Source organism: Numenius arquata, chromosome 4, assembly GCF_964106895.1.
Source record: "Numenius arquata chromosome 4, bNumArq3.hap1.1, whole genome shotgun sequence".
In the NCBI taxonomy this organism is placed as follows: domain Eukaryota; kingdom Metazoa; phylum Chordata; class Aves; order Charadriiformes; family Scolopacidae; genus Numenius; species Numenius arquata.
This window is the reverse complement of record NC_133579.1, coordinates 40,436,864-40,461,317: the sequence shown is the minus strand read 5'-3', so window position 1 is coordinate 40,461,317 and position 24,454 is coordinate 40,436,864. Positions and strand designations below refer to the sequence as shown.

At 40.1% G+C, this 24,454-nt stretch overlaps 1 protein-coding gene across 3 annotated transcripts in view; it reads left to right on the top strand.

Annotated features, from left to right (window-relative positions):
- Positions 1–24,193, top strand: part of FHOD3 (formin homology 2 domain containing 3) — a 398,400-nt gene extending 374,207 nt beyond the window's left edge. For 2 of the 3 annotated variants that reach the window (XM_074146891.1, XM_074146890.1), the window contains 3 exons: positions 5,938–6,109; positions 8,355–8,516; positions 24,111–24,193. In XM_074146891.1, coding sequence (XP_074002992.1) covers positions 5,938–6,109; positions 8,355–8,516; positions 24,111–24,193 — 417 coding nt within the window. Of the gene's footprint in view, positions 1–3,349; positions 3,374–5,937; positions 6,110–8,354; positions 8,517–24,110 lie in introns of all 3 variants that reach the window. The other variant, XM_074146889.1, reaches the window with a different exon arrangement.
- Positions 24,194–24,454: the final 261 nt, after the last annotated feature.

Genomic DNA, 24,454 nt, shown 5'->3' with positions numbered 1-24,454 from the left:
TGATTGCAGTACATGGTAAAACAGAATTAAAGTTGCATCAGACTATTTGTCACAGCTTGCTTCGACAACTTCAAAGTCAGGTCTACCTCAAAACAAGTTTCCAAGTCAGCAGGGTGGAAGATATTTATGTGTCAAGAATGATGAAAAAGGGGAGTTTTATTGTAGTCTTGTGTTGGCTGTGGTTTGTATCTGTTCTTGATTTTCTTAGTGTTTTATATTTGAAGGCATTGGAAAGGGAAGGTATATCAGTAATGCATTGACAGTATGTTCAACTAGTTACAAAACACCGAGAGAAGAAAGTTTAGGTCTTGACACTGGAAAGAAACTCTTTGTAGAAAATAATTCTAATAAGAAGTAGTCATGTGGTATTTTAATTTCTGCTTTTGATGACCTAGAAGAATTGTGCTGGTTTTTGATATTTACCTCCCGGACCTTTTGAAAGTTTCCTCAGATCTCAATTTTTATCACCTTACAGTATATTGCTTTCAGGCAGAAGAAGAAGGGGTTTTAGCAAAAATGGGAAAGGAATAAGCCAAAACCATCCCAGTTCTTAACGAGAAGGCACGTATCTCTTAAACCTTGGTCCCCCCTGCAGACTTGGAAGGCAGAGGGGTGCTGGCTTTTCACATGGAGAGAGTCTGCTGGCTCTTTGCGTGGAGAACTTGCATCAGCTTCAGCAACTGCTCACATGGAGTAGGGCTGAGAAACACGATGGGGAATATTTCCAGTCTTTCTTTCAGCCTTTTACCACAAAGATCTTTATGTTTATATGTTTTTTAATAGCTAAACTGGACTGGGCACTGTCAGTTTAAATCTTGGTGAATGTTGTCTGCAAGAGAGAGAAAGATGGAGTAGGGATAGGGAAAAAAAAGGAAAACAGAGAGTTGCCACAGTTTCACAGGGAAAATTGCCTAGTCTCTGTAACCTTATATCTGGTTTTCGCCAATGATAGCAGTCACTCATTTCAGTCACAGTAAAAATAACAAGCAAGCAAAATAGGGAGTAAATGCAATTATAGATAGAAGTCTGAGCTTTTTAATGATTTTTAATAATAGTAGGTAATATAAGCATCTGTCTCCCAGATTTATGAAGTTCTGCTTTTTATGATACTTAAGAGATTCAATTCCAAAATTGCTATGTAATAGTAATAATATTTTGAAACAGCAAATCCACCACATAGAAATGCTAGCCTAAAGGAAAAATGGGAGGGGGGGAGGAAGAGAGAGTAGAGGGAGGGAAGAAGGGAGGTCTCCTCAGATTCTTCTGCAACATCCAATATTTGATGATAGAAGAATGAAGCAGCCCTTTTTTCTTAAAAATAACATATTGTTAGGAGGTATTCAGTATAGCAGTATTCTTCCAGTGCATTTTGGTAACATTACATGTTAAAAATTTCCTAATTTATTAACATTTCCCAGTGTATTTATAATGATAAAAAGAAGAAGGAAGGAAAAGGCGGAATGCACACACCTGGGTGAGACCAGATTCCCATCCTGTAACAAAAGTTTGATTTATTTACTTTACTACTCTGACTCCTGTTGTCAGTATTTGCCGGGGGCAAATGGCTCTCCAGACATGGGAACATGATGGGGATGGTGAACTGCTCCTTCTGTGCCCTGGAGCAGCTTTGGGTGTAGAAGGACAGGGGTTCTAGGTGTGAGCCCCCTCTACCCAGAGCAGGAGGAAGGGAAATGGTAATGCCCTGGATATTGGAGATGAGCAAAGTCAGAGAGGAGTACATTGCCCTTAATTTAAGTCCACAGCAAATCACTTTTAGCTAGATTAAATGGGAAGGAGGGCCAGCAGCTGGGACTTTCCTTGTAAAAATCTAGCCTGATATAAAGTAATAATATAATACACTTTTGTTTGGAGCACACTCTTTGTAATGTGTATACTCTGCTCTTTCACCTTTCCTTCAGTGCCTTTTGCCTACAGTTTAGCTTAACTTGCTTTCCTCCCACCTTTTATTTATCAGATAGATGTACATATGGATTAGAATACAAGTATGTTCTTGCTTCCACTTCTTCTCCTTTCTGTTTCTTATTCATGCCAAAAAGTGGCCTCCAGAAGAATTGTTTACGGTGTGACTCCCTGCCACCCAGGGGATGGAATAAAGCAAATGGATCTTTTCATAATGTAAAGGGAACATACCTGCCGAGGTCCCTCTGCAAAACATCTGCCTGTGTTTCTGTCAGTGCCACTGTGTCCAAAGAAAAATAAGCGTCTCACTCTTTGACTAAAACATACCCTTAAAAAGTAATGTTAATGTGCTGCTCAGCACTCTCACAGCTAATCTTCTTATGGAGATTGTGCTGAAACTAAGCTGAGGGCCAAAGTAAATCAGGCTTTCATTTTTAATGATGAATGTTTCTGGAACAGAATGTATCAATCCCAGACAGAAATCATAGCTGAGATGGAGATAAGGTCAAAAATATGTATTAGTAACACTAGGGAGGGGAACAGAATTGGTGGAATGCTGCTTCTGAAAAACAAAACAAAACACAAATAAAAAAGATGCATTGAATTTCTAGGCTATGTTTGCACTTTATAAACAATCCAACTGAAAATTATGGAAACAAAGAACCCAGATACTTTAGAAACTGTGTTTTACTTTGGGAACCTTCCATGTGGGGCATCTCTACAACCCAATGAAGAATTCCACAGGCATTTGGGAGCACAGCTCTAAATATTTTGTTGCTTCCCTGTAAATCCCCAAATTTAAAAATACTCCATAGACCATAATATTTTGATACACCCAGTGCATTTAATGTTGTGTAACTGTCAAGGTAGTTTTACGTGCCTGCTGTCGCAGAGGGTGAAAGCCCTGAACGACAGAGGATAATTGCATCTCTCTCATTTCCAGAGTTTGATATCAGGCAGCTACTGAAGAACTTTAAGCATTCATGCAAAGGCTACTCAGCATTTGATTTTAGTGTTCTGTTAAATGGAAACTTGAAGTTGAAAAGCCCCAGCTTAAAAAAGGAATTAAAACAAGCACTTAAGTGTAAAGGAATTGCCAAGAAGCTGACTTCTGCACTGGGAGGAAGAGGAGCCAGGACCTCCCTGTGCTGAACAGAGCTGGAAAAAGGAGCGGGAGTCCTTCCTAGTGCTCTCAGTTTCCACAGGGCAAAAAGTGGGCAAGCAACCGCATGACTCGAGGGAGAGAGATAGGATGGTTCGGGGGTAGTTTCAGTTCATAATTCCTTATATGCTTTGTATTTTTATGTTCTCCTATAATTGCATAAACAGTACCATGGTTACTTCTTACTCTGTTGTGGTTTGACCATACTGTCCTTCCTAAATCTTGCTGTTTGTCCTTCTCCACCCTGTCCTTTGTTTTTGGTGGCAGACCGATGAAGAAGAGGATGTTGAGGTACGGTTCTCTGAAAGAGCATGTCATTCCCATGTCCCCTGTGTGCTGTGACATCTAATTTCTAACTCAGTATGGACTGCTCACCTCCATCTCCTCAACTAGAACTATGAACCATGACATTTTTCTCATAGCTTTTTTGTGCAATCATAAAAATGCATTTTTACAGTCAGCTTTAACCATATGTATACCTGCTCTCTCAAATAAGGATATCCTGATCTGACGCCTTAATAATTTTAAGTTTCCTCAAACTGCAGAGTATCCCCACTACCCAAAACATCAGTGATCTGAATGTTATGGGGATCATCAGTTACCTTGTGCTACAGATTACCATGATAATTTCATAGTCATTGCTAAGCTGTGTAAGTCCAAATGGTATTATTTTATAAAGTGTTCAAAAGCATCAGGATACAGGGATGCAAAGCAAATTGTAATGTTTCTCCGTGCTGTATGAATTGTGAATAAGATACTTCAGTCACCACAGAGGTGAGCCATGGAGTAGTTCATGTATTTATGATAAAGTGCTCCTGAAGCTAATGTTGAAAATAAATAAAGGAGTGAATATATAATGCACTGGCTATATTCATGATAAAATAATTTATTGGTTTGAGGAGCATCTATTGTGCGATGTATTTTTTATTCAGCATTAGTGCTTTCTTCAATTTGCTGAACATAATGTGGCTTAATGCTCGTTGTTTCATAATGGCAGTCATGTGCTCAAGAGGCTGGGGTTTGGCCATTTATCTACAGCAACATCTGAAAATAAGGAAGTGAAATAAAACTTCTGGCTACAGAGCTTCTCCCCAGTGATGATTTGTTCTGTATAGCTTGAGGTGCAGAAAGAAAATTACATGAATTAGCCTGTTTATGCCAACTTTTAACTAACCTGTATGAAGAGTAACTAACAGTTATGTGAAGACTTTACCCTTTGGTTTTTTTCTGAGATGGTATTGATTAGCTTTGCATATAAGAGAGTATTCTTAATCCAAAATGGCATGCACTTTCATAGAAGTTTCTTTCTAATGGTTTTCTGTCTTTTAATTTCACATGTGAAACTCTAGCACTTGCACAGTTTCCATATCAAAATGTTGCAAGCTCATATTTTAACAAGAAAATGAACTTCTCACTATCAAAAATAAATCTCACACTGGTATATTTAGCTCCGTGCCTTGTAGGGTTTATTGTTTTGCTACCTAGTTTAACTTGCTGTCCTACCCCAAAAAGTCACTATGTTAAAATAGAATCATCCTTTCATTGATGTACAGATTAAATATTTTCATTTTGCATTCTTGACAGTCCCAGGGACTTGATCAAAGCTCTGAAAGTAGGACTCAGTCTTTTCTTCCAATTTAGCATTATCTGACAGAAAGGCTCTGCAGGTTTGCATCCCTTTGACTGGCTCGATACTGTCAAGTGAATAATTAATGTTGTTTATTATGCAAAGGAAGAAGAGAATGTAGCACACCTTCTTTCATCTGTGCTGAATTGGTAGGAGTAAAAAAGATTAAAAGGAAAACATATTTCATTTTCTGATGCTGGACTGATAGGACTGAAAATACCGAGGGATATTATTATCTGTTGATGCCTGTTTGCTGTTGACAGAGCCTGCCTTTTCTGCAGCCAGGACTGTATTTTAAATGTACTTCAGCCTTTCTGTAGATAAGAGCAGTGGAGCAAATACCAACATAAGCAGAGGCTGGGAAGGGAGAGCAGCCCAGCGATGCGAGCTCTTCTCCTTAGAAATTATCCATTTCTGCTGTTTTCATCTGTTTCTAGATAGCTGTTTTCAGTAACCAGTGGAGCTGCTGCATCTCTATGCGGTGCGAGCCCAGCTACATTAGCCGCTGTTGTTAACGTAGTCGTGGTGACAGGGAAATCACACGGGGGAGGCGAGGAAACAGAGGGCAGATTCCTAAATCTCTTGTAAGGTTTTGTTTGTTCTTCTAACTGCTGACTGCAATTTTTGTGTCTTGGCCATGAAATAATTTGGCTGGGTGTTTTTGGACCAGGGATTTTTTTAGCGTTACTGGTTATGTATTTTAAGGTTACTTGTAGGTATTTGTGGTTTAGACCAGTTTGAGAGTTTTCTGTGCAGCAATGCAGAGAGGCAAGAGGGAAAGGTCTTTCTTCCTAGACTGTTCTCCAAGTTTTGCCTTGTTACTGAAAGGTGATGGTACAGGAAACAACAATTTATTATTTGTGTTGGGTCTCATGCCTTATGTCTTAGTGCCATACCTGACCCCAGATCGGGCCCAGCCTGGGTCAAAGGTTTCAAAGTAAACTTTGTTCATTATACTCTCCAACAGAAGGGCAAAATTAGAAAGCTTATAATGCATCTGGTTTTCCTCTGGTTTTGTCTGCTGCTCTCTCCTCTCACCCTATTTCCAGTTTTTTCTGCTCAGGGTGCATGCTCTGGGAGAGAGCCATGTTGCCTGGCTCTGTTGGGACTATCTGCCCTCCAAATCAGCCTGGGAGGATGCTTCTCTTCTTGCAATTCCCAGTCTAGATGCTGGACTATTCTCTGTGCTGTTTGCTGTTCAAGCAACAAATCCGTTTTCCTCCCACAGTCCGGCAAGTTCTCCAGCAGCTCGCCCCCCTGCCAGAACCAGCCCCAGGGGCTGCAGTACGCTGAGGATGCTGCAGAGCATGAGAATATGAAGGCTGTGCTGAAGACCTCCTCTATCGGCGGGGAAAGCACCACAGCACTCGGGGTCCGCACCCGAAGCCGGGCCAGCCGAGGTAAGTGCCAGTGGTTTACTTCTGGCCACATTTCTTGTGGTGCAGTAGCCACACGGTGGCCCAAATGTGGATCATGGCCCCCTTGCATAGCACTTGTGGCAGAAAGAGTTGAAGAGGAAGGAGAAGACCCCAGTGGTGTTTCCACACTGGAGGTGGTGTTTTGGGGCATGGGGATGTAGGAGAATGTGCCTGAAGTTTTAACACATGGATCACAGCCAAAGTAGTACCTGGGGGTGCCAGGAGTACAAGCCTCCAGAAATTCGCATCTCTTCCCCCCACCCTTGTGAAGGTGGATGCCCACTAACACCCTAATTTTTATTCCTGTTATGAAGGCAAAAAGGGGGTTCCATGATATGGTTTTCTTTTTATTTTCAACAGAAGCAAGTAGAAAGTAGCAATTCAGATTGAAGTGAAAGGGCCTTGCAGCATTTTAGGAATGGCTGGGGAGAGGAAAAAGATAGTGAATCATCTCCCTGCTTAGCTGCAAAGGTAGTGGGTTAAGTGGAGCCTAGGAGCACAAAAAGCTGCTGTGGACAGCCTCACACCCCTTGCTGTCCTGACAGATACCTCTTTCTCAGAGGTCCACAGTGCTCTGCTGTTTCCAAATGTCAGCACAGGTGACTTTTGAAAGCTGACAGAGAGGAAATGAAAACCTGACCCAATCTGCCGATTCCAACACCTAATACTCTGACAGAAGATCTCACTGGTACAACTGTTCTTGGCAATGAGATAGCCTTGTTTTTTGTCCAAGACATGATTCACTGGTACACCTCTTCATTTAAGCAGTCACTGAACCACTTCCTTTATGCTAAATCATTTTACGGACACTGGGTTCACTAGTTTATTTTCTTTTGTCTTCCCCTCACCTCCTTCCATACATGTGATACGTGGAAGACGGTTTTGAAGTAAAGGTGATGCACCAAAATTGAAATCTTCCGTTTTCTGTTCTGGAATTTTCTTTTCCCTCATATCTTACGCTTCCTTGATTCTTTTTTGATACCACTGATAGCACATCAGAGCATCCACCAATAAATCTGTGTGTGTAGTTTATTAAGGCTCGAAACCATGATCTTATCCAATTAAGAAGCAAGTCAACTAGCAAAAGTACAAGGGTGAAATAATTCAGGCTGCAGTGCAGCAACCTGAATAGCTGAAGTAATCCATTGAATGCTAACGAGCAGTGTGTCCTGATAATGGCAGTCAGCTTGTGTTCCCCTGAAGAACAGCAGAGGCAGAGATGGCCGAGCCAGACAGAAGCTTGTCAGGAGCACTATCATAATGCAGCTCTTCTTGATGAGAGCCAGGAGAGAAGCAGCAAAGTGCTAATCAAAGTTGTTGTGTATTGACATCAGGAACGTGATACCGAGTGGCCTCACCCGTGAATTTTCAGCTTGCGGTTCTGCCACACCCACTCTTTTGCAAGGCTTGCTGTTGGTGTTCTCACTGCACACTAGCCTTCAAGTTATCCAAAAACAAAAAGCACACGGAACAGTAGTCTGTAGCGGAGGAACCCAGAGATGTGTCTGAGACAGCTCTGTGGAGTAAGGAGTGCCAGAACCTTGGATTCGGAGACATGGCTCGCTTGTTTGTTTGTGGTTTTAACCAAAATTGCTTATTTAGCTTTTCAGCTTGCCAGCGACTCTTGCTTTTCTGTTCAGAACAGCGCACACAGAGTTGTGCCAGGACATATACAGCTTTGTGATGAGAAGGTGAATTCTTCATTGTGAAAAGGACAAGTAGACATGTCAAACCACATTTTTTGCCCTTTTCGTGTCTTCTTTGCACTAGGCTGTGATACAGGTGCTCAGAAATGGATTCATTGTCTCTTTTGGTACAAAGGACCTGTCTTGCTGATTTGCAATTTCTAACATGTGCCTTGTCTTCTAGTCTCTGTGTAATAGGAGCAGAGGGAAATACGGTTGCACAACGCTCCAGCAATCTTTGGCTTATAGACAGTCTCTAGCAGATATTTGCCAGTTGTATGGTCAAGGATAAGACTCTGAGGCTGAAGGGAATAGAAAGTTACAATTGCATTTGAGCTCTTGGGTCTCTGCTGATACAGCAGAGAGTCTAGGGTATTATTTAAAAATATGCTCCATTAGACAATCTTCTACTTTGGCCAATTTGAAGTAGCAGTGACTGAGCTGTCTGCTGTAATTCCCAAAAAAAACCCAACTGCAAAACCAAAGTGATGCGAGAGACTTCTGTCTTCTTTTCCCTCAATTCATTTGCTGGACTTTTCCAGGACGTATCGGTTCGTGGAACGCTGGCAATGACGATTCACCTAATGCAACGGATGACGCAGCAGATGAGATCATGGATCGCATTGTAAAGTCCGCCACCCAAGTGCCAAGCCAGCGAGCGGTGCCTAGAGAGAGGAAGCGGTCACGAGCAAATAGGAAGTCATGTGAGTATATGGCTATTCAATTTCTCAAAATCAGCCAGTGTGCAAAAATTTATGTGTATCCATGTAGGAACCAGGCTTTTAGTACGCAGACATCCATTGGTAGTTCCTAGTAGCTTGAGTGTATACTGACTGATAGGTGTGTATTGCTCTGTTATTTAAACGATGTATGCCGTGGATGACTCTTGTCTTCTACAGAAGTTGAAATGTCCTTAGCAGTAAGAGAAGAATGTTTTATGGTACTTCACAGCTTCTCTGATGACAGTACTTACTCATAACTAGAGAAGTCAGATCAAGACCTCAAATGGAGACTGTGAAGATACTGTGAACTGGCATGAAGGTTAATAGTTGTGTTTGTAGCTGAATTTATTCATAAAGCAAAAAGTGTTTGAGAGATTCCACCTCTTAAAATCTTTCTCTCTTGTACTGTGTACCATGCTTCCACAGCCCTGAAAACAAAATGTCTACTGCTGCTTGGCTGCAAAGTGGTTATAGAGGAACTTAACTTCCACTGGGAAGAAAAGATAGCGCATTTATAAAATGGTCTTTCAATGGTGTAGTGTGGCCACAGGGCTGAGCTGCAGCACCCAAGTTTAAGCAATTTGATCTTGTTCTTTATTAAATACGTTTAAGAGGTGACGACCTTTCTAGTTCTTTTTTTCCATATGTACAGAGACTGCTACGATACTGTGAGAAGGATAAGTACCCAAAGAACCTAAGATTTTAGTGTTCAATGTCATTCACCATATGTGCTTTTTGACTATCTTTCCATCCATCTTTTTAGCATTTCTGGGAAGTTAGGACAAAGAGGAGACAACAACAGTGAGTGAAAAATCACACAGATTTTCATTTTTTGTGGAATTGTTCTAACCTAGTGGGTGATCAAAAACATTTCTTATAAGCAGTGATTGCTATAAACTAGCATGTGCTGAAAGCCATATTCACTTTCCCCAACATGCTATGAAAGAGACTTCTGCATGTGGCAAGAGCAAAAGCAAAGTGGACACTGGTTAGATGAGCCAGACTCTAAGCAAAGAAAATGAGCTGACACTGGATTGTCTGTCTTACTTTCCATCATACACTGTGCTGTACCTCTTTGTGGCATCACCTTCTGCTGCTGCCCACTTCCCCACACGATCCTGGTGTTCTGCAGGTGCTGACTGCCCAGTTAGTTTGTACGTATCAAATAAACCTCCTTTATGTTTGCCTATTTCCATGGTTTATCCCGTGCTAAAATATTTCCCCTGATAGCAACACTATCTTCATGCACACACACCAAAAAGTTTTATTTCTGCTTTTTACCAGGTACCTTTTTCGCAAGGAAGCACTTGCTGCAGGAAAAACAAAACAAAACAGGATAATGATAATAAAAATACCATATATTTTTCCATGGAGCTGGCTTTCATATTCAGTAAAAACATTAACAGGCATTAAGCATTCGGTAAATGTTTAGGCTAGGACTGATTTGCATTGTAATTAATCATGATAGAGTCCAGCCATTTTGTTTGTTTGTTCTTCAAGATCTGGATGAGGCTCTTAAGTGGATTAAAAGGCAGTTTCAAAACAAACATAAAGTTCAGTAGTTTAGCGTGACTTTCAGTTGACACGCTGAAAGAAAGCGTGAAAGGAGAGTATCTTACCTGAACTGTTTCACTCTGATAGATATTCAGTATACCTGGATGATGAATAAATGAAGTAGTTTAGCTGTAAAATACAGTCAGCTGGAGTGATAATATTGCACCTCCAGGAAATGAACATTGACCAGCTTTTGTCAATGCATGATGTGAGTTGAATGAGCAGAAGATCTTCCAGGTAGAAATATAACACAGGTCCTCCGTAAACATATTAGGAAGTAGATTTTTAGGCGTACTTCAATGATGTAGCTTAGCAGACGCTATGATGTTTATTGTCTGCAGAGTAAAGAGACCCTATTATCTGATGGGTTTGATTCACCACCTTAAATCTTCCAGCTCCTATACACATTCTTTGGCTTTTACCATGAGCTTGGTATTCAATCTATTCATGGACATCAAAGCAAAACTCAGTTGAAAGGAATGATTTTCACTGTGCATTATGTTGCATATGTCTCATTGCTTTCAGTGCCAAGGTGGAAATCTTGTCAGGCTTACTTAGCAATCAGCAATGATTTTGGTAAATCTGAGCTGAGATACGTGTTTTTAGCAAAATCAGAAACCCAATAGATGTATATGCAATTACACTGTAAAATTTCCTGTGGTTCAGGTAGAAGGTTTCATGGGCAAGGGATTATTTTTTTTTGCCATAAAAAAAGACAGAAAAATGTGAAGTGAAAAGCAAGCGGTACTCAAGTAATTTACTATAACCAGGAGAAAACAGAAACATGAATATCAAAAAGGTTAAGTTAAATTCAAGAAATAGTTGTAATGGGAAAATGAGACATTTTGACATGTTCATTTGAACCATTTTAGCTTTTGTAATTGTTGAGCCATGTGACTGTGTCTGGTATGCAGAGAGCTTAGTTAGATCTTAATGACGTAGAAGAGTTTGAACTCTCAGAGCAATCAGCATAGGAGGAGGAAATTGGGAGGAGGAGTAAGGCAATGAGTCATCCCAACAAAAGACAGATGGAAACGTCTGTATCTGTTGGTTGAAGATAAAAAGGATCACTGACAAATCCAGATACGACTGAAGTCTCCTGAGACCTAGTAGGAAGGAATTTGTTTGGTGGGAGCTGAAACGGACTACAGAAAGCTAAGGCACATGGTAAGTGCCTAACAACTGCGTTCCTGTGATGATCTACAGAGAGAGAACTTAATTCTGTGCTAGACCTTTATGCAGTGGAGGTTTATAAAGATAAAATTTGATATTTAGAAGTACAGTAACCAACTGGAAGTCATTGCCTCATGAAGGTTGTTCAGAGACCTGCCTACCAGACATACTGGAGTGGTGTTATGTATGAGAAAACAACATTACGGTTGTATTCATTCATTGGAGCCCTCATCAGAAAGCCACAGTATTGAATGAGTCACAGAAACTGAAATGCTCTGTCACCCCTTGAGGTGGTTGTTTAAAGACAGCTTCAAGGCAAGTTGTCATAGGAAGCTTCTGCTGTTTTTTTCTCTCTGATGTCCTTATTCTCTGTGTAAACAACAGACCCCAGCCTCTAGAGATGTCAGTTTGGCATATTTTAAAAGCATAAAAAACAAATTACCTGTAAAATATACTGTTTCTGTTCTTGAAGACTGAGGACAGCTTTCTGTGAGAAGGGTTTTTATAACATTATGGGGACTTGTTCAACTTAGCAAAGAAATAAAAAATAATAGGATTGTCTGGTTCTCCCATAAGGTTATGATGACCTTCAGAAACGATGCCATAAGAAACAATGAGTGCAAAGGAAAATCTGGATAAGGAAGTTGTAAGAATCACTCGATTTGATAGTCCAAATTCCAATGAGTACAATTGGTGAAGCTAATTTTAGCAGCTTACAGAACAGCATTACAGGCATTACACCAGTGGATTTGGGGAAATAAAAATTCTCTGTATGAGATACCACTGAGATTTCAAAAAGCAGTCAAGAAGGGAGGTTGTTTAATACAGAGAGCTGAATTTAAAAAAAAACACAGTATAAGGTAGATAAGCAGTGAAGATTAGACGTGAGGTAACAGAATAAATTATATGAAGAGGAATAGGGCTGCTTAGAAAATCCTGTTGCTAAATGAGACTTTCACACCATTATGAACCAGCCTGTGCCAACTGCTTCCAACTGGACAAGAAAAATAGGTCTTATAGCCATGGCTGCTTTGAGGCACCAGTACCATCCATACGATTAAAATTTTACTTAAGTACATTTAATTAAAAGAACCCCTGCAAAACTCCATAGTAGACAAGTAGGAATATAATGCCATTTTTCTTCTTGTACTGGCTGTTTATTTAAAACATCTGTCCTCTAACATAATATCTGTTTTCTCAGGATTAGACTCTTAACGGAGGTGCCATCTCTCTGTTGGTCTCATTGAATTGAATGAATCTGTCCCAGGGGAATGATATGATTCCCATGAGTCAGCATCACGAAAAATCATACTCCAGTTTAATAATCGTGAATAAGCATCTGGAAGGTATTCACACTAATTCTGGCATACGCAGAGCAATACTTGGAAATGTTGAGCCAAATTGATTTCTGACCTCTGTGAGTGGCCCTGGCAGGGCTCTGAAAAAGAACAAGAGAAAGTCCTAAGGATTTGTTACCTTGTTCAAGTGCTGATTAAGCCACAGCGCAGCAAAACCAGACCAGCTGACTAGCAAGTACCTTGAGGCTAAAACATGAACCTGCAAGTATCTTTCTTCTTCTTTATGAATTTTTAGTGTTAGCAACCTTCATGCTTGAAGATGTGTCTCCTGGCTCCCTGAAGTCAAGGCAGTGGTCAAAGAGTAGGGTTCCCAACACAGTCTTGCCAACAAATAATTTCAGATAACTGTGCCAAGGAGAAAGCTCTTTAAAGATGGCTTGGCTGCATCTGGATCTTCAGCTGACCCTGAATGGTAAACCATAATGTAGGGCCCAGGTGTGACTAATATTTGATGGTGAGTAGCACAGTGGGGGTTGTATTGGATTCTGCTGGAGATTCTGCATGAGGACCTTGCAGAGTAAGAGGCTTGTTTTCCCTCACATTGTTTTATCTCGGAGCATCTCCCTGTGTGTGCAGTCTTATTTCTCTTAGATTTTATTAAAATTGAAAATCTGCTTTAGATTTGAGTTAGAGTACTGTGTGCAGGTCTGGAGCCCTCAATATAGAAAGGACATGGACCTGATGGAGCGGGTCCAGAGGAGGGCCACCAAAATGGTCAGGGGGCTGGAGCACCTCTCCTGTGAGGACAGACTGAGGGAGCTGGGGTTGTTTAGCTTGGAGAAAAGGAGGCTCCGGGGAGACCTCATAGCAGCCTTCCAGTACCTGAGGGGGGCCTACAGGAAGGCTGGGGAGGGTCTGTTTACAAAGGCCTGCAGCGACAGGACGAGGGGCAATGGTTTTAAGTTGGAGAAGGGGAGATTTAGATTGGATATTAGGAAAAAATTCTTTACCATGAGGGTGGTGGAACACTGGAACAGGTTGCCCAGGGAGGTGGTTGAGGCCCCTTCCCTTGAGATATTCAAGGTGAAGCTCAACAAGGCCCTGGGCAACCTGGTCTAGTTGGGGGTGTCCCTGCTGACTGCGGGGAGGTCGGACTAGATGACCTTTGGAGGTCCCTTCCGGCCTGGACCAATCTATGAATCTATGAATCTATGAAATAGGTTTGGAGCAGATAATAATTGAGTCAGAATATAATCCAATATTCAAATGAGACGACCAAAATTATTTGTGGTATTTAAGAAAGAGAGAGGAGAGACATGATAATGCCTTGTTCTTTTATTAGGCTTTGGAATCACATTAGCCTAATAATATACCCTGTGGCTGACCCTTGAGATATGGAAACATCTCATAAGGATTTATTGATTTATTTGCATAATGACTTGCAGGGAGTAAAAAATACTTACAGTCATTATGCAGAAATGGATCTGAGGCACCACTCAATCTGTCAGACTCATACGAGTGGACTGTGGAGGAGATGGAAATTGAATCAAGATTATCTGAATCCTAGACAAATAAACTCGGGGCCGGTGGATTAAACTTAACTACATAACATCCCAGGTCAGGTATTTCATACTAGATTCCACCTTCAGTACAAGTGAAATAGGAGTTAGCGCACTGTCATCAGATGCCAAAATGTGGGAAAGCTCTGCCAAAGGACGAGGCTTGGAGACAAGCTTTAGGCAAGTTTTAGTAACACGTGCAGCGCTGTTTTGGAATAAACATGTTTGTAAGCAAAAAAAATACTAGATGGAAGACTATTTAAATCCAAAGGTGTGTAATTTTTGTTTGGCATTCATAGGGTGCTTCACTTAACTTTTTCTTCTTTTCTTTGTTTTTTCATTATTTTTCATTCTAATGTCTCTCCACTTACTTTTTCTGGCTATGAAAAGATACAGAAGTGCCAAAATACCAGGAGGGAGACTGTTCTTCTGGTATTTATAGCCTGACTAAAAGCAGGAGTTAATGGAAATTATGCTTTTAAAAAAATAAAAACCTTACAAGAAGAAAGTCTATATAAAATACTTTAAAGGCAAACAACTACACTTAGAATTTGCAACTAATTATTTAGAATTTCACTAACTGGATCCCATCAGGGTTTGAGGAGGGGGCAGAGTAATCTAGTGATGCACATTTAGCAACAATTCTTTGCATTTAGAAAAAGTAAATGTATTACTGATGTTATTCTGTATCAGAGTCTGTTTGTCCTCACACAAAGTACTGAGCCTTGAGAAGCTCAATACCCAGTTAATAAAAATCTAATTATTGAATGAAAATGGAATGTGAGATAAAACACTTAAAACTCTGGCAGCTGGAAGGTTGTCTCCATTAGATGCCAAGATAGCTAGTGTCTTTTGGATACCTTTTAAGTAATACATTCTTTCATCCTTAGGATGGCAAGATCTTTGCAAAAATGACAGAACTAAACTCCATGATCTACAATAAATAAAAACACAATAATTAAAAAATATTATTGATAGTTAATGAATGAATAATAAATACAGTTGACCACAGCAAGCTGTAGAAATTGATGTACCTGATCAGGGCAAGGCCTTTGTAGACCCTTATCTCTGCCAGAGGCCAGCATCAACAGCTGCAGGAGAACAAACAGGAGAGGTAGGATTAGTTGACTAACCTACAGATCTCATAATGGATTTTAGTAGTTGTAAATCAGTGTATTTATTTGAAGCATGAGGCTGAATAGCTGATTCCATATTTACTGTTTTCTCAAGTGTAATGGATGACATATATAATTGTGATTGTTGATATTAATACCATTTCTAAGTAGGTACATATTTATTTATGAGTGTTCAGTTTCTCCTTTACGATGTGTATTACATTTATATTTATAGATTTCTTTTACAACAACCGATCTTGACAGACAGGGGTAGACATTCTGCTTTTTAACTGTTCATATGTATAGTACCTATGTATTTTGTTGGCAGTCTCCATGAGTTTCAAACTGTGTCTTTCATAGCTCAAATTTCATTCAAGAGTATTTGCCTGGTCCTAGCATTGTGAAAGTGAAATTGCCATCATTCTGTACAGTTCTACATCATGTAGCCTTCAAAACAAAAGGTTTTTTTGAAAGCCTGGTTTAAAAATCTAGTAAAAAAAATGTTTGTAGAAGAGGCTTAAATTCATTTTCCAGTCACTGTTTTAAAGGAATCTATGAGTCATTTCTATAATGAATTTTATTCAGATACAGATTATTTACCTGGGGCTCCTACCCTCAAACTTTCTGCTTGAAGCAGCTTTATCTTTTTTATATAAGGAAAGTCAGATACAAAATTAACTAGCCTGCACTATTAAGAACACTCTTTAACTTTGCATTGGATTCTGGTACCAGTATTTAGAGATACTACAGAATCTAGTATTTTCTCACAATTGAGCAGCATTGTTTTAATACAGCAACTGAGAAAACCAGGTGAGAAGTCATCACATTGATCTGGGCAGTCAGAATTAAATATGCGATGTGTACAAAAAAAACCTGTAGCTTTTATCCCTGTTTATTTCAGTTCACAGGGAGAAGACAGAAATGTTGAACACCACACAGACATGCACATGCACATGTATGTTATATTACCCAAGCACAGAGGACATGATGTAGGTACAAGGAGAAAACTGCTGCTATAATGAGTTGTCTCTGGTGATTTTAGAGTGGCTGTCACCTCATGGGATTGAATGCCCACCCAGATGTGCTGCTCTGTGGAGGAAGAGGTAGCCACTGCTCAGGTTTTGGTCTTAGCAAAGAGCACAGCCTGGTGTCAGGTGAAGCCTGTGTCCCAGCAGGACCTCCTCATGCCCTGTCTGAGGCACTGGGAGAACCAAAAAGAGGGGGAGTTCTGCAGCTTCCCATGAGCTTCTAGATAAGGATTTACAAATGCTAGAATTTCTCTGGCCATCTCTTCTTGGCCAAATGGCAGTTTCCTTATTGAAGGAAAGAACAAGCTGAAGGTAACATGGGAGAAACTGGCAGGAGATGAGCAGTTGGTAACAAGCAAGTGATGTCAAAGCTGTTCATGTTCCCAGGTCAGAAAAGATTAGTACTGACATTTTCTACCGAAATACTTTTGTTATGGTATACACTTTTGGTACTTTTTCAACCGTATTTCTGTAGAAAAGTCTAATTTTACCTCATCTGTTCACATCTTGCAAGAGATACAAATAGATGTTTTCACTGTTGCCAGTTTGTCATTCACTGTTTCAGTGAATCCATTTATGTCATCCTCTGTTTTCTTTTTAGTTGGCATATTTTAAAGATATATTTCAAGCCTTTTGAATTCTTGTCACAGAATTCATTCCCTAAATTGGGATAGATACATTTTGAGTATTAAAAAAATAATGTATGTTTGATTGCGCACTGTCAGCCCTAAGTTGACAGGATATTTATTTTGCTTGGTTTCTTTCTGTATTGAAATGGCTTTCAAGTTTACCCCTGGTCAGCAATTTATTCCTTATGTATATCATCCTCCCTTCCTGAAAGATGATTATTTTCAGCATCTGAGTAAGAAATCAGCAGCAATGAGTTGCTGGCTGACAAGACGACAGAGTTGTTATGGAAAGCGCTTCATTTGAGAATGAGAAAAGACAGGGCACTACAGGGTTGCTTTTCAAGTCGCCTTACAAAAGAAGTGCAGTGTAACAAAAGTGATCTCTTGTGTGGCTTTCCAGTAGAGCATCACGATAGCACAGCTGCCAAAGAGAGCCCTCTGCTGCCATGAAGGAGTTTAACACCAGGATCTGCTAAGGCAGGAATTTGACTACGCTTGAATGCAAGCATCAAATGTGTTTGGAGGGAAGTCTGTCTTAGAAAATGAACAGAAGTGGTTCACACAAAGCTACTTTTAATTTATTTTGCCCCAGAATTATGTCAAAAAGCATATATAGATGGCTTTGTGTAGGCACAATTAGAGCACCCGATTAGCATAATTACAAGATTGTTTTTATCATAGTTATATTTAATCTAATGGACTTGTAGAGGTGATGCCTTTTACTGTTTGGGTTTTTTTTCCTCAGCACAGATTCGTAATGGGGGTAATTAATTTGCTCTCCACAGAGTGCAAATGACCACATGAGTGGTCAGACATAGTCACACTTCTCCACCAAGTCACTCTCCAACAGACAGCTCTGCATTCATAAGCCTGAGCTACCCCCTTAGTGAAAGTCTATTATTTAACAATAGGCCACTTTAAAATAGACTTTAAGTCATTTTAAAATTTCAAATGGAACGTAAAGGCTGCATGCCTGAAACACTTGTGTTAGGTGGGTTACTTTCTGTATCCCATCTCTTGCCTTTTTTTTGTCCCGTGCGTTGTTAATGTATAGTCTGGTCTTGAAAATAGTATATAGTGCTTACAAGCAGACTCAGTTGTTGGTGAGCTCTGTGCTTTTGATGCTTTACCTATTAATAGTGGAATCACTTCTGGCTGGTGAAGCTAAGCAGGAGAAATTATGAAAGACGTGGCAGCAGGATTGATTTTAGTAGTGACTTTTTACAGTGGAATTCACAGAAGTCCTGATAATTAGGTTGTTTTTTTTTCATAGATGGCGTTCAAGAAAGGAGTTAAATGTTTTCTGCTTTACTGTTGGGACTACATAAATGATGGTCTGTGAAATACATAAAGTTGGAAACTTTTAACAGTTTCAACTACATGTTAAATATTACTTTAAAACCCATGTGTTCTTCATGCAGCCCAGGTTCTCAAAAGCAATGTTACTTTTTGTTCCCTATAACATAAGCCACCTGGAGATGAAACACAAGTTCAGTTTTTTTCACAAAATTCCACTTTGTCCTTTTCCACTGCTAGACTCCTCTTTATGTCACAGGTACCGTAAGTTACACCCAGAGATGGTTATGAACTACAGAATTTCTTGTTAGGAGAGATTTCTGCCACCTATGAAGCGCTGACAGGACTGAAAGCAAAGCTGCAGAGCAATAATAATACATAATAATACGTTGTTTCCTGGAGCTTTCTATGTGGCTGACCCAGATAAAGACCACATTTCAGTTGTCTGTACTTCTTCAGTGAAGTGCATGATAAAATCCAAAAATTTACCTACAAACCCCTGTAAGAAAATCTCTACACAAAATGTTTTAATATTTTTATTAAGCATTTAGGCCTACTTGTATTAAGCAATGATATGGACACGATTAAACATGTTATATAGATAGTAACATAAAAATACACAAATGCAGAAAAGGATTAACATGAGAGAATATGAGCAAGGCTGTCTGGATTGAAATTTTGACTTGCAAATGGCCATTGCTGGACTTATTGGAGTAAAGTCCAAGAGAATATGTTAAATCTAAATATATGAGTAAATAGACTGAATGTGCAAGCTGGGTGTGAGTAGGTAACAGAAAAGAAAACTGAGATACATGACATGAAATGAGATGACAGAGCTGGCCTGCATTGCCTCTTATAATCTGCCCTTCCTGCTGTCCTCACTGTGTAATTTACAGCCACCTAGAATTTCTTCGTTCCAAATCAGCAACTGCATTACCTTTGCAGCTGGGACCAAAAGGTCATGGACCTGTTGGAACGGGTGCAGCGGAGGGCCACGAAAATGATCAAAGGGCTGGAGCACCTCTCCTCTGAAGACAGGCTGAGAGAGTTGGGGTTGTTCAGCCTGGAGACCTTACAACAGCCTTCCAATACCTGAAGGGGGCCTACAGGAGAGATGGGGAGGGACTCTTTCTGAGGGAGTGTAGTGATAGGACGAGGGGTAATAGTTTAAATTGAAAGAGGGTAGATTTAGATTAGATGCTAGAAAGAAGTTCTTTACTGTGAGGGCAGTGAGGCACTGGAACAGGTTGCCCAGAGAAGTTGTGGATGCCCCATCCCTGGAGGTGTTCAAGACCAGGCTGGATGGGGCTTTGAGCAACCTGGTCTAGTGGGAGGTGTTCCTGCCCATGGCAGGGGGGTTGGAACTAGATGACATTTAAGGTCCCTTCCAACCTAAACCATTCTATGATTCTATGATTCTAAAAGGAAGTTCTGGGGCTGCCACATCATTTTGCAGTATTGCAGTAGGAATGACACTAATTCTGTGACTTCTTGAGCAGGGAACGGTCGTGTCTGATGGGAAATCAGGAGTGCTATTTGCTTTTTAAAAAACAACTGACCCCTGGATAATTATATTCTCTGACAAAGCTAAACTTGGGGAATTACTCTTTTTTTAAAACATTCCCAGTGTACTGTGAGGGCAATGTATCCATGTAGATCTTGACCCAACAGGCAGAATCAAATTCATCGAGTTCATCGTAAGCATGCTGCATTCTGCCAGGATATCAAATAAAATTCCAGATTTCCCAATTAAAAAAGAACATCATGCCCTCTGATCCCACAAAAACAACATTTAGTTTCTTGGTTATGGGATCTCAGCAGGCCTTGCTTGTGACAAGAGTAAAAGTTATTTTCTCTCTATGTTATGTTTCTTTAGCAAATGTTTTAAAAATTGCTTAAAGAACCTAAAAGGTCATTTGAAAGTCTTATTTTTATTGTCACTGCCTCCAAAATACATTCCATAACTCAGTTTAATGTGATCTGCAGCAGGCCAAGAGTTTTACAAGCCAAGATATTATGTCTAGTCCAGTTAGAGACACGACAGAGTTCGGTGAAGAGGGGAGAGTGAAGATCTAGTTTGAGAAATGTAATTTTGCAATGCCTATAAAACGTGGAAGGAAAATCTCTCTCTGCATTCAGTTTTGATGACTGAATGTGCTCATGACCTTTCCTAAGGTGGAGGAACCCTACCAAGCGCTTTATGAGGAAACAGACAAATGTCTGAGGACATCTGTTTAACAGCATGTCAAGACAAGGTTCACCCACCTCCCAGAGTAGTCTCTGCTTCTGTAGATAACTCAACTTTTTTCTGGCTTCATCACCTACAAGCCTCCATAGTCCACAAGCCAGTGCAGAGAATAGTGGGGCGGGAACTTGCTCTTGTATTGCTACTGATACTGCATCCATCCACTGTATCTTCAGATGAGGAAATGTACTGTGAGTAATTTGTGCATATTAGATATAATTTTCATATAAAGAGACCCTTTATCAGGCCACTTTCATCTCCCTAAGTAGAAAATACTTCAAACTGCAAGTGGATTAATCTGTGTCAGAGTGGCCTGTTGCATTGTAGGGCAAGAATTTACTGATTTGAGTCTGGACCATGATTCTGTCAGGTGTTATCCTTCTGGTTGCCTGTTGATGGTTGACAGCTTTAATCTCACCAGTAGTCACCGTACTTCGCAGTATTTGGCCCCACGCGCTTAGTTTATACAAGTCAGCAGCCGTCAGTGTTTTTGGGAACCATTCAGTCAGTAAAAAGTTTCTTCCCATCTTTGCTTTTTATTTTCTTGACAATCTCATTATGACCATCAAAGTCCTACATTGTTTGGAGCTCTTTTCTCCTAACTGCTGGCCTTAAAATTGTAGGTCACTGGAATATCTTAAATCCAAGTCATCTTTTTCTGTATTATAGGAGAGCTAAGATAAGTTAGACCAGTCAACTGAGGGATGCAAAGAGATTGTTTTGTTTCATTACAGCTGCGTATGTCCCAGCAATCCATTGAGTCATTCCTACTTGTTTTGCAGTGCACAAAAAGTACAAACCTGGGGTTGGCCTCCGTTATGTCAGTCATACAGCAAACCCAGAATGGGGCACTTGTCCTTGTCACATGCTGCATACAGTACTCCTTTTTATCAGTCATCCAAGGGTTAATACATGAGGTCCTCAGACTAAGACTTTAGTATGTTTGAGAGGGTGGCATCTGGAGATTCAAAGAGAAATCTTGCTTATGTAAAGGAAGACTCCTTAGTTTTCTACCGTCTTTTTCCTGAAGATGGTTTCTACCATGGTATTTTAACTCCTGATTATGACTTCTGAATATTAACTCCTGTAATTTTCTTCAAAGAGACCTACATGTTATTGTAAATCCATTTGGCTTTCTCTAGTTAACTCGTAATCCTGTTACTCAGGCTGATGGAGGAATTTAAACTACTGTTCTCTGCTTGATTTAAGTTAGAGGCACATGCTTCCCTTTCAGTTGTTAGACAGTCTCAGCCCAGTTATTTGTGCAGTAGTAATTGTACTGACCTAAAGAAGGTTATTCCAAATTTACATTGTCATAAATAAGACCAGCATTTTGCTTATTCCAGTACGTGGCCAGCATTAGCAGAGCACCTCATTTTCTATTAAATGTTTACAAACAGGAATAACAATTGCCTGTTCTCTCACTCGTTCTGTCTTACCATCTGACAAGAAAAATAGCTTTGTTTTAGAGTGGTTATTGTGCTCAGTTTGTGAATGTCAGTGAGTGATTGTGGTCTGAGAGAGTTGGGGATATGTGTGAGAGCAGTCATGAATATGTTCAGTTTCACACTTCTGCAGAAGTATCTAAAATGTGGAAATTGGTTTCACATTCAGTTTTCCAGTTCACTTTTGCCTTTAGTGGGAAGATGTAATGTCATCTAGACAGTCATCCTCTGAAAGTTTGGTCTCCTGTACACATATTTTTTAACTCGGCTCTATTATCTGGTGGCCAAGCTCGCTCTGGCCTGTGTTTGGCTGCATGTTATAGAGGGTACAGAAAAAAACATGTTCGGGGGAGAGGCAGTGCTGCTAGCTAAGCAGGTGAACTGCTCGGGGAAGTCTTTGCTTCTAATGGGACAGAAATGTTTCTTCTGCAGCTTTCTTGGATTTGTTCTTTTACTCCTCATACAGTTCATTTTGATACAGAAATAAGCATTGGGTGATTCACTGAGACCTTAAGAGCCTAAGGTATTTCATAGCTCATGTCTAGAAATTGACATTTGTCACCGTAGACATTTGCATATCAAATTTGAAAAGTATAAAAGGGTGCCAGTGCTGAGGCCTGACTCAAAAGTCTGTATTGGGTATTCTGCACCATGGAGACCAGAAAAAATTTTGACACATATTGCTCTTCTGGTAGTCTTTCTTAATCTTAGCTTTATCAGCAGCATTTACCCTTGTACTGCTTTAAGCTAAGCATTGTTAAACTTGGAAGGTATTGCTGATCAGTATGGCAGGAAAAAGTGGCTATCGTAAAAAGCTGCCATGCAGGCTCCTAGTGGTGTTTAATACATTCGCAAATAGTGTAGGAAAAAGGAGTGAGCCTTGAAGAAAAACTTTCAAGTAAGGGTTTGATAATGGAGGAACAATTACAAATGTACAAATTGTACAAATTACAAATTGAGCACTCCCTGCTCATTTGATAAACCTCAGTAACTGATGAAAGCAATTTGACTATCAAACATAGATCATTTTCGTCCTACCTGCATGGTATCAAATGTTCAACTATGCTGTATTTCCCCTTTCTCTTATCTCCTTGTTTTCTATACCAGTCCGTTCCCTCCTCTCACTCCAGCTAGACCCTTGGATGTGACCACCCAGTTTCAGTTACATGAACTGAATCTCTCAATAAATTAGAGGTCTTAATTGTGCTAGATGATACTGATGCAAGAAGTCCTTAATCACTGTCTGCAAGTGGTTTCTCTAGGAGTTTCCTCTAGACTTCATTGTTTTGGGGCTCCAAATATATTTTTGTTTATGCTTTGCATGCAGCTTAAACTTCTGAATGTGCATTTTTTACTTGAGGAATATTGAAGTGTGAACACCCCATTTGTGTCTTGAACTAAAACCCATCCACCTGAGAATCATGGTGCCAATAAAACTAGGAGGACGCTAATGCTCAGTGTGTGCAGTCACATAGTCACTTGTTCCTGAATAAAAAAGTCAATCACAAATTTTAGAAGTTTTATTTAAGGGCTAGTGTTCAGAACATATCATAGAAAATTAAGAAACAAGATTTTGGCCTAGATTTATCATTTAAATTCAACTGAAATGCTGCAGACTACTAATGGCAAAGGTGGCACAAATGGGGCTAGGATGGGGGAACTTTACAGAAGAAACGGGAGTGTGTATGAAGACGTGTTTTAATAATTTGAATAGGCTATTAAATAGTTACATTTTTAATCTTTTAAGTTTTGGCTTTTTTTTTTTTTTTACACCCTTAAAGGGTGACATAGGATTTAATAGTGATAAATTCAATTGAACCCCATGAAGATCCAAAAGCTCTTTTAAAAAATGTTTATGAAACTATAAAATACTAGGGCAGATGATACTTTCTATGGACTCAAAATAAACTGATACAGTATCAGAGAAAAACAAATCTTAAAATGCTGTGATATTGTTCCTTAAAAGTTTTTGTTGACTAAATGTCAAATGACAAATGTTGTTTTGCCAGACTGGAGTTCCCCGGTACTTGATGCTCCCATGGGTTTGGCATAGGGCATTACTCGGTATTTCTGAACTTGAGGCCCTGAGTACATACCAACTTTTCATTTGACTCGGCTTGCATGGTAAAGGGTTTTTTTCAGCTGCAAGTCTTGTGTAATTATCGCTTCTAATTGTTTGCATTGTCTTTGTTTTGGGATTTCTTTGCCTGCTTTTGGAATTTATCACCATCCAGTGAGAAGGACACTAAAGAGCGGACTGACACCGGAAGAAGCCAAAGCACTGGGCCTCATCAGCACCTCCGAGATGCAGGTTTGACGTCCCAGGGGTGGCAATGAGAAGAGCCATCTATCTGAAGCACACAGGCTGACAACCCTTCGGTGTGGCATTGACCTGCCAGCCTCCTCTGCTGCTCCCAACGTCCTGTCCTCTGTTAATTCCATTCTAATAAGCAACAACAGCGAAACCCCACAGCCAGGGCAGAAGAAGGCTGCGGCGCAGCTCAGCTGGACATCCGGACAGTAACTGAGGAAGCGTTTGAGTGCTTGTAGGTGAACGCATATGGCTGCTTCTTCTCTC